This window comes from Falco rusticolus, chromosome 3 (genome assembly GCF_015220075.1).
Source record: "Falco rusticolus isolate bFalRus1 chromosome 3, bFalRus1.pri, whole genome shotgun sequence".
NCBI lineage: Eukaryota > Metazoa > Chordata > Aves > Falconiformes > Falconidae > Falco > Falco rusticolus.
Window position 1 is genome coordinate 100773463 of NC_051189.1, and position 13277 is coordinate 100786739.

General features: G+C 44.6%; 1 protein-coding gene across 2 annotated transcripts; it reads left to right on the top strand.

Moving 5' to 3' along the window:
* The first annotated feature begins 473 nt into the window (after positions 1 to 473).
* Positions 474 to 13189, top strand: MRS2 (magnesium transporter MRS2). 2 transcript variants are annotated; one of them, XM_037378698.1, is made up of 11 exons: positions 474 to 641; positions 821 to 894; positions 2369 to 2405; positions 3009 to 3121; positions 3593 to 3766; positions 4432 to 4562; positions 5260 to 5376; positions 8100 to 8252; positions 9348 to 9465; positions 10193 to 10306; positions 11353 to 13189. In XM_037378698.1, the coding sequence occupies exons 1-11, from the start codon at positions 494 to 496 to the stop codon at positions 11461 to 11463; spliced, it is 1290 nt and encodes a 429-aa protein (XP_037234595.1). In that variant the 5' UTR covers positions 474 to 493; the 3' UTR covers positions 11464 to 13189. The 2 variants fall into 2 exon arrangements, with proteins under 2 accessions (XP_037234595.1, XP_037234596.1); XM_037378699.1 differs by having other exon boundaries at positions 9425 to 9465.
* The last annotated feature ends 88 nt before the right edge of the window (positions 13190 to 13277 follow it).

The window sequence follows — 13277 nt, forward strand, 5'->3', positions numbered from 1 at the left end:
AATTGCATAAACTTTTAAATCTCAACCAACTAGCTTGTTTTTCTATTTTAGATGGATGAGTAGGACAAGGAGATTTAATTGCATAAACTTTTAAATCTCAGCCAACCAGCTTGTCTATTTTAGATTTGTCTATTTTAGACAGACAAGTAGGGCAAGGAGATTAAGTTGCAAGACCTTTACTGGGGGCTGAATTCTTCTACTCTCGGGGGAAAAAAAACAAACAAACAAAAAACCCAGAAAAAAGAATTTTAAAGTACCCCTGTCCTCAGGCGGCCGAAGGCGGCAGGGCAAACCCGGGCCGCGGCGAGGCCCATGCGCTGGCGGCGGGAGGCCGGAGCGCGCCCGGGGTGCCCGGGGAACACGACGCCGGCCGCCCCGCCCCGCCCCGCCCCGCCCCGCCCCGCCCCGCCCCGCCCCGCCCCGCCCCGCCGGGCTCCTCCTGCCCGCGGCTGCGCGCTGCCGGGCGGCCGGGCTGCGCGGGCCTGGGCGGCCGATGCTGCGGGCCGGGCTGCTCCCCCGCGCCCTGCGCCGCCCCCGCGGCTGGGCGGGCGGCGGGCCCTGCTTGCGGGCCCTGCTGGGGCTGCCGCCGGGCCGGGGCTGGGCCGCGCCGGGGCCGGGCGCCCGGGGCCTGCGCTGGGCGGGTAAGCGGCCGGGCCGGGGTTCCCGCTGCCGGCCCCGAGCGCCAGGCCCCGCCGGGCCCGGTGCTGCGCGGCGCCCCCGCAGGCCCCGAGGTGCGGCCCGGGGCGAAGGGTGGCACCGAGGCGGTGGCCGGTGCGCGGGGGCGCCGTGCTGGAGGTGGAAATGCTCTGTCTTTTTTCAGGTAGATTCTACCAACATGCCACGACAGAGGCCTCCCAGGCCACCCTCGCCAGCGTGTCCCCTGTGTTTGCAGTGGTGAGTACGTGCGGGCGGCCCCGCGGAGCGCAGCTTGTGCAGGAGGATGGGCTCCGTCTGTCTTTTCTTGAAGCATCGTAAGAGCAGGCGGGCTCATCTCTCCGAGAACATCCCTAGTTCTAAGTTGCTGGTGTAAAGTACTCCGACTTGAGGAGCAGTTACGGTAACAGTGTTCATCACGATGTTTGTCTAAGATCCAGCATTTGCTGGAAGTTCTCTTGCCTTGTGAAGGCTGAGAAGGTCTCTCGTTAAGCTGGTCAAGGCTTGCTGATGCCTTTTAGAATTACTATTTTTGTGTCTTGGTAGCTGCAATTCTAAACAACGTAGGATTTGGGGAAAAACAAGCTCGCCATATGTTCCTTTTTAAAATGAGTTTGAAAGCCATTTGCAAGCTTGATTAACATTGTTAGTACATGCGAGGGAAGGTGAGGCCTCCTTGTTGAAAGCAAAGAGCAGTCACTCTGTATCAAGATGTACACACCTACATCCTTGTGGCTATGCAACCCCAGCTGCAACTCCACTGCAATGTATGCTTCGGTATGTTTAATTCACAGAAAGTTATTTTTAAAGCTGGTAATATGGAGTTAAGCTACATGGCTGATAAGCAAAACAGCAAACTTTCTGATTAAACCAGACATTGTAGTTTTGGGGTTTTTTTAAAAAAAAAATTACTAGGAGATGCAAGTGTTAACTGATTAATCTGAATGACAAATGCTAAAAGAAGGAGGATTTATATGCCAGTTACTGGCTTATTAATAGCCTGTTAATGCAGTACTTGACATGAGCACGAGGCCTAACTACCTGATTTGTGGTACTTTTTAATATTTGTAAAATTTTCAAATTGTTCCAGAGGAAATAGAAAAATTTGTAATCCAGATTGTAAGATGTCCTGCTTTTCTTTTCTCCCTGGTCTCCAGTGATAGGATTGCATGGGAATGGTTAAGAGCTGCACCAGGGCAGGTTTGCACTTGAAACGAGGAAGAATTTCATTACCAAGAGGGTGTTCAGACCCTGGCACAGGCTTCCCAGAGCAGTGGTCGATGCCCCGTGCTGGTCAGTGTTTGAGGCATTTGGACCGTGCCCTTAATAACCTGCTTTAGCTTTTGGTTAGCTCGGAAGTGGTCAGGCAGTTGGATTCGACCGTTGTTGTAGGTCCCTTCCAACTGAAATAATCTGGTCTGGTCTGTTCTAAGTCTGATCCTCTGTAAATCACCTCCTTCCCAGTGTTTACAAAGGACCATGGTCATGCAGATGACACTGGTTTTCTTTGGTGTGTATACAAACACAGTGAAATACATGGCAATTTGGTGCAATGTTTTTCTTAACTGGGTTGAACTGTGAAGACAGGGCATGAAAAGTTGCTTTTTCTTCATAAGGTGTTTGTCATTTAACTTCCAGGCAAGTGCAAACAATTTTAAAGTTGTTGTTTTATAGTAGCTCTGTGAAAAAGTTACATTTGTTTCCATTCCTTTAGATGAAGCTTGACAAAGAGGGAAATGCTACCTATTCTGGTGAGTTTTCATTGTATGTTGGTTGGTTGGTTTGTTTGTCTTTCTTCCTTGTCCAATAAATAAGAGCCCAATTGGGAATCTGCATGGGGTAGAAAATGTGTTTGGGTTACTTCCCTGTGTTTGAGATGTTGCAACATTGTTTCTTTTAGCTGCCTTCTATTGGTCTTCATAGTATCTTTATTGTTACAATTTTTTGTATATTTTTAAGTAATGTTTTCAAAATAAGGTATACCATCTGTCACAGGACGGTCATTTTCACTTTTCCCTTTTTGACCAGCATGCTGCTTTCCCTGCTTTGTTTTTCTGTAGGATTACATGAGCTTTCTCAAATAAGTCACTCAGTTTCTTACATGAGATTCGTTGTCATGGCCAACTTTTTCACTTGTATCTAGAATTTTTCGCTTTCCACTCACTCAAGATACAGTCTTCTAAACTTTGTGAAAAAATAAATTACATTGAGGAATCAATGGGAGGAAGACTGTTTTAAAGGTAGCCTGGCTTTTGTTTTTTCTTTTGCGGGACTTATTAACACACTAAAATGGTATTTCAGAACATATATGCTTGTCTTCTAAATGTCTTCGTCTAAAAATATTTTTATGACAGAAAAGAAGAAAACAGAATTGTACCAGGAATTGGGTCTTCAGGCTCGAGATCTGAGGTTTCAACATGTAATGAGCATTGCAACTAGGAACAACAGGATCATCATGAGAATGGAGGTAATGGTTTCCCTATAGCTGAATCTGAACTTGAACTGTGCCTTACTGTTCTTGCAGTTGCATTTTCTTGCACAGTTCTTTTAATACCAGCTTTCTGTGACGTGCAGTCCAGCAGTAAATGTGTCTTTGGAGCTCTCCCTAGCAATCGGAGGTACAGGTTCACCAGCAGTACATATTAATGACTGTTGTCCTAGCTGAGCATTGGAGAAACATTGCAAAGATTGTTACAGAAGTGGAGGCTTACGACAAGCCTCTTCTCAGTCGTACCACCACTAACTAGCACAGTGCTGTGTCTGAACTGTGGGAGATCACTAGTTTGCAGTTAGCTTGAGATTCTGTTATTTTCCTGCTGGAAAAGACATTTGAAGAGTGGGTTTATAAAGGCCTAAATTATCAAATGCACTACAGGGATTACAAGAAGTCTTTATTGAGGGTTTTTTTTCAGACTCCTATATGTACTGTCTTTTTCAGTTCTTGAAGGCTGTCATAACACCAGAGTTTCTTCTGATACTAGATTATCGTCATTTAAATCTGGAACGCTGGCTCATCAATGAACTAGCAGCTCAGCTGGCTGGGGAAGGTCAACTAGTTACATATTCCCTGCCCTTTGAATTCCGAGCCATAGAAGCAATCCTGCAGTACCGGGTGAGCTATCTCATTTTTATTTAAGTTGTTTTGGAAGGTGTTGCTTCCTAGAACAGTATGATTTTATTCTCGTGTTAATATTTATACATACACATTTGTATATGTGTTCCTCACTTACTGTAGGAGCTCTTTTTTATTTTGCTTTTGTTGCTTTAGTATTTATGGGTTTGTGTGTATGTGTTTCCATTCCTTTCCCAAGAAAGTGCTAATTGGATGCGATGGCTTCACCATCCTTTGGACAATTAAAAAACGGGTCAGGGTACCTTTCTAGAGACATGCTGTAGCTGAAATGGAAGTCACAGAAAAGCGCTGAGGATTTTGGCCTCTTGGGCAGCACTCGGTTGACAATTTCTAGCTATCCTTAAAAATACATGCTTGTTAATGGCAATATGACATTTCTAGTAGTATTTTAGCTTTATCAGCCTCATTGGTGTGGTTGTTGCTGGGTTTCAGTTCAGTGCAAATTGCTTTTATAAGATACTGGTTTTTGCACTGGCTTTACCTTGTAAGTGATGTACGCATAGCAAGTATTTCCTGGGCGTTGGAAAGCCGGTTGTGTTAACTGCCTATTACTGTGAATTCTATGTTCAGAGACCAGAGTCAGTTGCCCAAGTCATTCTAAAGGGATTGCTTTAATTCTTATGAAGGATCATGTTGTTGTCTAGATCAGCAAACTGCAGGGGAGACTTAACACTTTGCAGCCTCAGATCGTTGAGACACTGGAAGCTCTAGTGGACCCCAAGCTTTTGTCTGTGGATAGGAGTAAACTACACATTCTCCTGCAAAATGGCAAGAGGTAAATAAGAGTAAGCCGTGAAGAGACTAGAAGATGACCATAGAAAATTATGTGCAATTAAATGTTAGAAAAATGGTACATAATGTTAATTTCCTAGATTGCTGTCATGCTGGGTTGTGCATCTTCTTTGTAAATTTAAAGATCAGTATATGAAATACCTAGTGATATGGGGAAAAACAGAAAAAGGGTAATCTATTCCAACTTGTCAGAAATACAGTTGAGCTTCTTTGGTAGCATCTGGCAGAATGAAATAATACCTAACAGAACAAAACAACATCACAAAAATGTTCCCCATAATGTAAAACAAGATTAGGCTTTGGATTTATGCTTTAAGATAACTAGTACTAGCACACTGTTACCTGGTGTGTTAGCCTCTCTGAATGACAGTGCAAACAGGCACTCACTACCCACTCACAGAGTGCTGGTTTTTCCTGACTTAGGAATACAGCCAGAAAAAAACTTTTGAATCCTTTTTAGTGTGTGTCTGTAGCTCACTGATCCCCAGACAGGTCACTGCCGCTGCTCAGTGTGCATGGCCCATAGAGGATTTTTTGAAGGAGCTTGTAGAACCCTGCAAGGAAGTCTTACCTGGCTGCTCCTGCTGGCGAGGGTGTTGGCTGGCAAACTCATTTAGAGATTACCTTTCTGCACTGGTGCCGGTGGGGATTACTTGATCTTTTGCCTGTTCTTTCTTCAGCTTGTCAGCACTGGAAACAGATCTTAAAGTTTTCAAAGAAACAATTCTGGAGATCTTAGATGAAGAAGAATTAATAGAAGAGCTCTGTCTGTCTAAATGGACTGATCCACAAGTATTGTATGTATACTTGAAACCACATACATTTTTAACAGTGTGCTTTGTTTAAGGAGAACTTGAACACTGTACTGGGTGTTCCCTGCCAAAAAGTGGAAAGAAAAAGGCTTCCTAATTTTTTAAAGCTCTAATGCTTGCTACTTCAGAAACCATTGTCTTTACCATGTTGGAGAGGGACTCCATTAGCAGTAGTCATATTATGCAGTTTCAAATAGTTCTTGGCATAACAGGACCGCTCATCTAGTATGTAATGGGATGGGAGCAGGATGGCATGAGGAGAAAAAGCAAAGGTTATTTTTCAATGCAGACTAAATTCTGGGAGAATTTCCCTCAGTTTCACAAAAAACCCCAAAGAGGCACGTTTTAAAGCTTGTCTTGAATAGGTCAGACACCATACTTCTGTTGTTAGACGTGTTATGAACACCTTACTTCTAGCTTTTTCTTGCCAGCAGAACCTGAAAGAAAGACGCCCTGGAGTGATCTTGTTGTGCACCTGAAAAGCAGCATTTCAGGAAAAAATATACATGCAGAAATAGTCCTATTGCACTCTCTCAAGTTCTGGTGAAAAGACAGCACACAACAGCAGCAGCACCAGTTGGTTTAACAAAAACTGAAAATCAAAAAGATAATGTATATCAGATCCCATCCCAGCATATTTGGGCTGAATTGTATTTAAATCTTGGGTATACAGACATGTTTTATGTTTAAGCATATTAACAGAAGCTACATTTCAGGGTGCTTTGCTAAGTTGCTGATTAATACTTTTGCCTAACGTTGAATGTGGCTAGGAATACTGTTCACACAGTAGTATGGGTTTGAAAACAGGAGATAGTTTCTTGCCCTGCAGAGCTTAGTCTAAACGTGCAGCAGAAACTCAGCATTCCAGAAGTGGGATGCGGTTTGCTTTTTGGATGCCTCTGCAGGAGCAGTATCAGGAGGGCTCTGAATTCCAGGCTGCTCCTGATGCAGCAGCTGGTCGGTCTTTGTCCTGGTTTTGCTCACAGCCTTCCTTCGGACTTAATACAAACTGCTGGCAAGTCTCTTGCCTCATAGTAGGCAATGTGTAGGAAACATCTAGGAAGGACCAAAGTCACCTTGTACTCTCATGCCAGTAGACACCTGAAGTCGTCTCTTCTTTCAGACACCGTTGCACAAGGGTAGGAGAGGTGGTGGGAGCTTTTGTAGAGTGGTAGAGCCACACTGCGGGTCGCAGTGAGGCAGTCCGTGCAGGAGGAAATGCCAGCTACAACAGCACGTTTGCAGGCAGGCTTGCAGTGTGTGGGCAGCTCTCTTGGCTCCGGGACTGATACAGGTGCTGTGTGGTATTTGATGGACTGGAGAAGCCTGAGAAGGTGTGGAGAGTCCCAGTTAGGTGTATAGGTGCCATCAGAGATCATCTGCAGCAGGAATGGTGGGCTGAGCCCAGGGCAGGATGACGCAGGCATCGTGCCTGTGTGTGGAGGGATGGCAGATTGTTGAAGGCTCATGAGACAGCCGGAGGCTAGTTAAGGAAAGCAGCTCGGGTGGCAGTTATTTCCAAGTCCCTGTGCCTCTTGTTTCCCTTTGTATATCCATAGGGGAGCTGATGTAAAACGAAGTAAGACCTTGAGCTGAATCTGTAATAGAGTAGATAGTGCTCTAAGGCTTTCAGGTCTGCAACTCCTCTCACCTGCGTGCAGTAAAAGCCTCAGGGTCTGAAGGGCTTTAAAATCAGCCTAGCTAACTCAGTTTCTGGTCCATAAGAGAAAGAAACTAGGGGCTCTGTTAAAGGTCCTCAGGGAGCATATGTCAGTTGATTTTTAAGATGTATCACTTACTGTCTTGGAAAACCATTTCAGAGAGATTCCTGGTCAGCAATGCCAGGAGGAGATACTTTGGTCCCTCTAGAGAAATAAGGTCACACTACAAGAGAAAAATTTATGTAGAATCTTCCTGGCTTTGCTGCTAGTTTGAAAGCTCTTGTGAATCTCGGGTGCCTCAGCTTTCATCTGCACAGTGAACACTGCCAGAAACGTGCACACATGCTCCAGAGAAGGCTGCTGCACCAGCAGCTGGACCAGGAAGCAAGATGAAAGTTCCTCAGAAAAATTTCACTTAGGAGAGCAGCATCTTCCATTTGATGTTCACTCTTCAGCTCCTTCATGCTCCCAAAACATTTCGCAGTAATTACTGTGTATAGCTGACACACCTTACAACTAAACTATTCTCATAAACACGTAAAACATCTCCTTCACTGTGTAGTTGTTTGTGTGCTGACTTTTGGTTATGTTTTATCCTTGGAGGTTTTGCTTGCACTATTACCAGCTTCCACCACTTGAGGGCACCGAGAAATTAAGCATCTTCTTTCAAAACTGTTAGCCCTTTATAGTAACTTAATAATAATATAAACTTTGTAAGTAATATAAGATTTATATAACTTTATAACTTCTAATATCTGAAGAAGTAACATTTGTGGTGGTGTGCATGCCTTGAGCACAGCAAATGCTAACTGCTGTACTCAAAATAATTGAGTGCCTGTGCTGATCAGCTGATAGATATAAAAATGCCTTTTATTTTAAGCTGTTGGTATTGATGGAAGTTCCTCACTGAAAAGACTGGATTTTGAGATCTGACAACACTGTTGTTGGCTGTTCCCTGCAACTCCTATGTGCCTTGTCTTAATACATCAGTAATACACTTGTATACAACATGTAGCTAACCAGAAAAATATAAATTGTTGCTCACAGTGAGGAGAGTACATCTGGGATTGACCATGCAGAGGAAATGGAGCTGCTGCTGGAGAACTATTACAGACAAGCAGAAGATCTTGCAAATGAAGCTCGTGAACTCAGAGTTCTGATTGACGACTCAGAAAGCATAATCTTTATCAACTTGGACAGGTTAGCTGCCCTCTCTGTTGGACTGCCTGAGCAGAATTCAGTGCTGCCTAGTCTTTCTCAAATCTGCCTGCAAGGAAAGTTAGGGAATTCCGTCTTTGTGAGGGTTTGAATGGACTTGCAGTAACAGCACGAGAAGCTGCGTTGTGCTTTTCTTATCAGTGAACTTGACAGAGCAAAGCAACAAGACACCCTAATCGGTGTGTGGAAAACCCTCCTAGCTAGGCATCAGCTTTCCCTAGCAGGAGAAATCGGGCGTCTCGTAGATCCTTCTGGGGAGCTGTTCACTAAAGGGCATGTCTGCAGATTTAGGGGCAAAATAAAGTTCTGCTCAGGAGAGTTTAGTCCTAGGTCAGCAAAACTGAATTATTGAAGAGTCTGGCTAGGCTGCTCAGGTGTTCAGTACAAGTTGCGTTACCACTCTGTGGAGTAACTTTGTAGTGAGTATTTTCTCTCTCTGTATGTTACAGTTTTCACTACTGGTCAGCTTTCTTACTGAAAAATGATTGTAGCTTGCATTTGCAAGCACGTGCCACTCACTGTCTTTGAGGTCAGTGTTTAATAATCCTCCTCTTTACTGGGGAGTTACCTGTAGAAGCAATTGGTGGATGCTGCACCAGGAAACCACAAAAATCCTTTTGGCGTAGACTTAAATATGGAATTCTCTAAAACTGGGTCAAGTTTATGGTCTGCAGCATTTACCGGCCACATCTTTGCAAGTATATTTGTTTGCAAGGAACAGAATATTTTTGTTGTGAATACAAACATAGAAATTCCAGGCAGTTAGTGGCGAGAGAACACAAATTTCTGTGAACATTTACTGTTACTCTGTGTATATACACCTCTGAGAAGTTGAGCGATGCTGGAAAATCTGATGATGATTAAGCAGAACCTGCTGCCTTAGAGGTATCCTGATGCGGCAATTTCAGAACAATAGTCTCTTTGTACTGTTGTTTCATGAGCTTTGTGCCTGGGTTGCCTAATGCCAGCGTGGCTTCCTCTCGCTGTTTGGTGTTGGTGTATGCTGTATGGAAGCTGAGAACTGAGGCAGCAAATGAATTTTTGGGTTCCCCTTAAAGATGTTTCTCCTTTCTTTAGCCACCGTAATGTGATGATGAGACTGAACTTGCAGCTGACTATGGGGACTTTCTCTCTCTCTCTTTTTGGACTCATAGGAGTTGCATTTGGTATGAACTTGGAGTCATCTCTCGAAGAGGTAAGGAATGAGTGCTGCTTTTATTAGTGACATTAAACATGGGCCCTGCTCCTGTAGTGCTTTTTATATTCAATATTTCATTTTTTTCTATAGGTAAAGCTCCAGATTTACATAATTTAGTCCACTGATTCATGTGTTCAAACAGTCGCTGCACAGTATTGCAGCCTTTTTTTCTATGTAATGTCCACAGAAAAGAAATGGAAAGACAGATTTATGGTTGTATAAGGACTGATTTAAAGCATTATTAAGGTTTCTTTAATGATCATCTGTTCTTCCGGAAGGACTAGCTCTGTCTGCCAGATACAAGGGTCTCTGGCAAGCAGCCGGGGCATTTCCAGCACACCAGAGGGAATACTCTACTGTCAGTTACATGTTTATACCTAGACTGGGGGGTACAAATTTACACTTGCACGTGCTATCTTTAAAACAAAAAACCCAAAGGAAAGCAAACACTTCTTCCTTTCCAAATCCATTAAACAGAAGAGTTGAATTTTCAAGCTTCCTGATGAAGCAAGGAAAATGGCATGGGACAGTAAGAGAATCTAAATAAAATGCTTTGCTGTGAAACAGCCCTTTTCCCAAGGTGGGGCCTGGCTGTTGATGGTAGAGGGTTTACCACTTCATCCCGTAAAGGAGGAGAACGCTGCTGGGGGGTGAGAGATTATCTTTGGGTAATCACTTTTCTGAAGATAGAGTTGCCTGACTAATGGGAAGGTTCTGTTGGTAGGACCCCAGAATATTTTGGCTGGTGACAGGGATTATATTTCTGGGAAGCGGTCTGATATGGCGACGTTTGCTTTCCTTCCTTGGGCGGCATCTGGAACCTCCGCTACCTCCTCACGTACGTATGGCTGCCTGGGGTTTCTGCTTCAGGCTCAGCACGTATGGTCCATTTCTAAAGCGGGAATCATGCCGTTGTAGAGGGGTGGGCACGGAGCATGGGGGAATTCAGCTCAGTCCTAGCTGGATTGAATGAAGTGGGAATCCCCAGCACTGGCAGAGAGACACCTGAGCCAGTTGGCCAGAAGCGAAGCTGCAGGCTGTTCCTGGGACGTGCTGCATTTACTTTCACCTGGCAGCCCAGGGAAGCTGAGGCCAACGGTAGAAGCAGCCCTCATTCGCCTCGGCCGCCGCAGTGAGGAACATAACTTCTGCTGCTCTCCTCCCACCCACGCGCTAACGCTGGATCTGTAGTCCCCGTCTTGTAAAGAGAAGGTAGGGAGAAAAGGACGCTGAGGACAGGTGCTAGCTGTAACATCTCTGGAGGGTGCTGCCATGGCTGTGATTCCTGGCTCCCAATCCAGGGTTAGTACTGGCTCTTCCCATGCCCACCAGCTGTCTTTGCCCCTGGCGCTGATGGCAGCGCAGCACCCTGTTGCACCAAGCTGTGCAAAGATTTCCAAGGAGACCGTTTTCAGATGACATGATTTTGAATGGGTCGCTTTCCCTGCTGACGACCTCCTGCCACAGCCTGTGGGACCGTGTTGTATTAGCTTTGTTGTGCACTCTGCGATTTGTAACAGGAAAGTATCAGTGGATTCAAAAGTTAAGTTGCTACAAGTGAGGAAAGAAAGGCAGCCCCAGATAAACTCCGCTGCTTCCTCCCTTGCCCCTACCGGGCAGGCGCAGCCATTTGTCGGGGACTGCTGGCTATGGCTACAGCTACCTGGACTATCCTCTGGTGTCGTTCGAAACCAGCTCCAGCACGTACTGACTCTGGCTTGGAGAAATGTACTGAAAGGGATGAGGGAAGGAGAAGCCAGGGAGAGTGTTCTGAAAATCAAGAGGAGAAAAATCAGGGTTTGGGCCTCTGTGAAGCTTTATTTCCTTCTGCTGCATATAGACCAGCTTCTGGTGTAATCACAGGGTGTTTTGTATCTTGCCTAGGTTCCTGCAGTTCTGAAAAAAACCCAGTCAGCAGCTGGAAGAGTGGAGATAAAGAGCAACCTTAAAGCAGAAACATTTGGCCTGAGCAGAAGCACATTAACAAACCAGTAGGAACAGCAGGACTGAAGAGACTTTTACTGTTACACAGTGTTACTGTTACTGGTCACCTCTTGCACTTGTTCTTCCTTACTGAAAACTGCAAGAATTTCTAAACTTGCTAATTTAATACATATTTTGTGCCAAAACCTATGGTGAGATGTTAATGCTCACGCACGAAAGCCAAGAAACACAAGGGGAAACAGTGACGTGCTTTTCACAGCCGTCTCGCCTCTACCCCACTAATTTTCTGTATCACATACATGTACTTATTTTTTGGGCATTCTCACTGTAAGTGTTGCTGTCAAATACTTCTTCACCTAATGGCCTTTCTTAAAGAGAACAGTATTTCCAGCTTCAAAGATGACAACAGTCAGCAGTCATCAATAATTCTGGTTCTGAGCTGAAGGTTTAGGAAGCTGACTTAAAATGTCAAAGAAAAATCCACCCAAAAAGTGGCACTTTTTTAATGCCCTATGTTATCGCAGAGAACACATTTTCCAAAGCGAAAAGCAAATCTGCATCTCTTGAAGCCCCGCCTCACAGTTGGCAGTAACCAGAAATAATAGTTTCCTTTATTTTGAGTGAGCAATAACAGGCTTGGAAGTGTAGCTACTTAGCTTGGGTATTCCTTAATGATTAATTTAGGCCCAAAACATATCTAGTTTTAGTAACGGAGCACATTGATTAAGTGTTGGGTGGCAAACACAAGTGTGCATCGTCAATGTGCACTGATAGAGCTAGCTGCAATTTAAGGACTGGTAATAATCAACAGACTGGTTTGGGGGTTTCTCTTAGGCTGGGCCCTGCTTGCTCTTTCTCTCCGACAAGACACAGCACGGACTAGCCTGCGCCATAGTAAGTAGCCGCGTTAGTAAAGGGTGTGGAAGCCTGGTGTCCTGTGATGGGCTGAAAGGAGGAGTAAAAGTCTTGTGCCCACAGTTTGTGTTTTTTCTTGGGACTTCTCTCTGAACTCCTGAGGGTGTTCAGAGAAACTGAAACCTGCCTGAAACTCTGGCAGGTTTCCCTCTGTCTGTTGAGGGAGCGTGAAATCCTCCTACGTCAGGTCTCAAACTGTCTTGCTTCTTGTTTGGGTTTTTTTTTTCACCTCTCTGTACCATACAGTGAGTAGCTCCTTAGGTGCCACCAGATAAATCACTGTCCTGGCAGGGGTTGAAAAGACAGTATCTGTAGCTGTGAACTTTTTTACTCGGGACTAACGAGTCAAAAATGGAAATAAAAAGGTATGTAAATTAAAATTATGCAGGCCTGTGATCTTAGTCTGATTTAAATTGGTTGTACGCATTTACTTTCAAACAGTTGTTCTTGCGCTCTATGTGATTTCAACTGTAGATGTAAAAGACATGTGAAGGTGAGAAAATTACTGGGGTTTGTCGTGTTTTTGAATTTTTTAGCTGTATTTTTTGGCAGCCTTTTTGCCGGCATGTAGAGATGTAAAAAACCCTCTAAACTGAGCAATCCAGTGGAAAAAAACAATGGCTCCTGTAGGTGGGCTGGTAAACCCAGGAGAACCCAGTGTGTGGAGCGATACGGGTGCGGATGGTTTAATCAAGTTGTTGTTGCATTAGGCCAGTACTGAAACACACTGCTGAAGCCTTTGGGAAGCTTTCACGTCAGCTTCCCGAGCCCTGTCTTGTGCGGAGAGGCGTCTGTGAGCGGTACTGACTCCTTTTCCTGTACGTGACTGACTGAAAGCACAATAAAAGCACAGAGACACACATCTTTTATAGGACCGCCTTTCTCTCTACTGCTGTGCAAATGTTCAATGGTTTTCTTACAATTCAAGTAACCAAAATGTGTCCATGTGC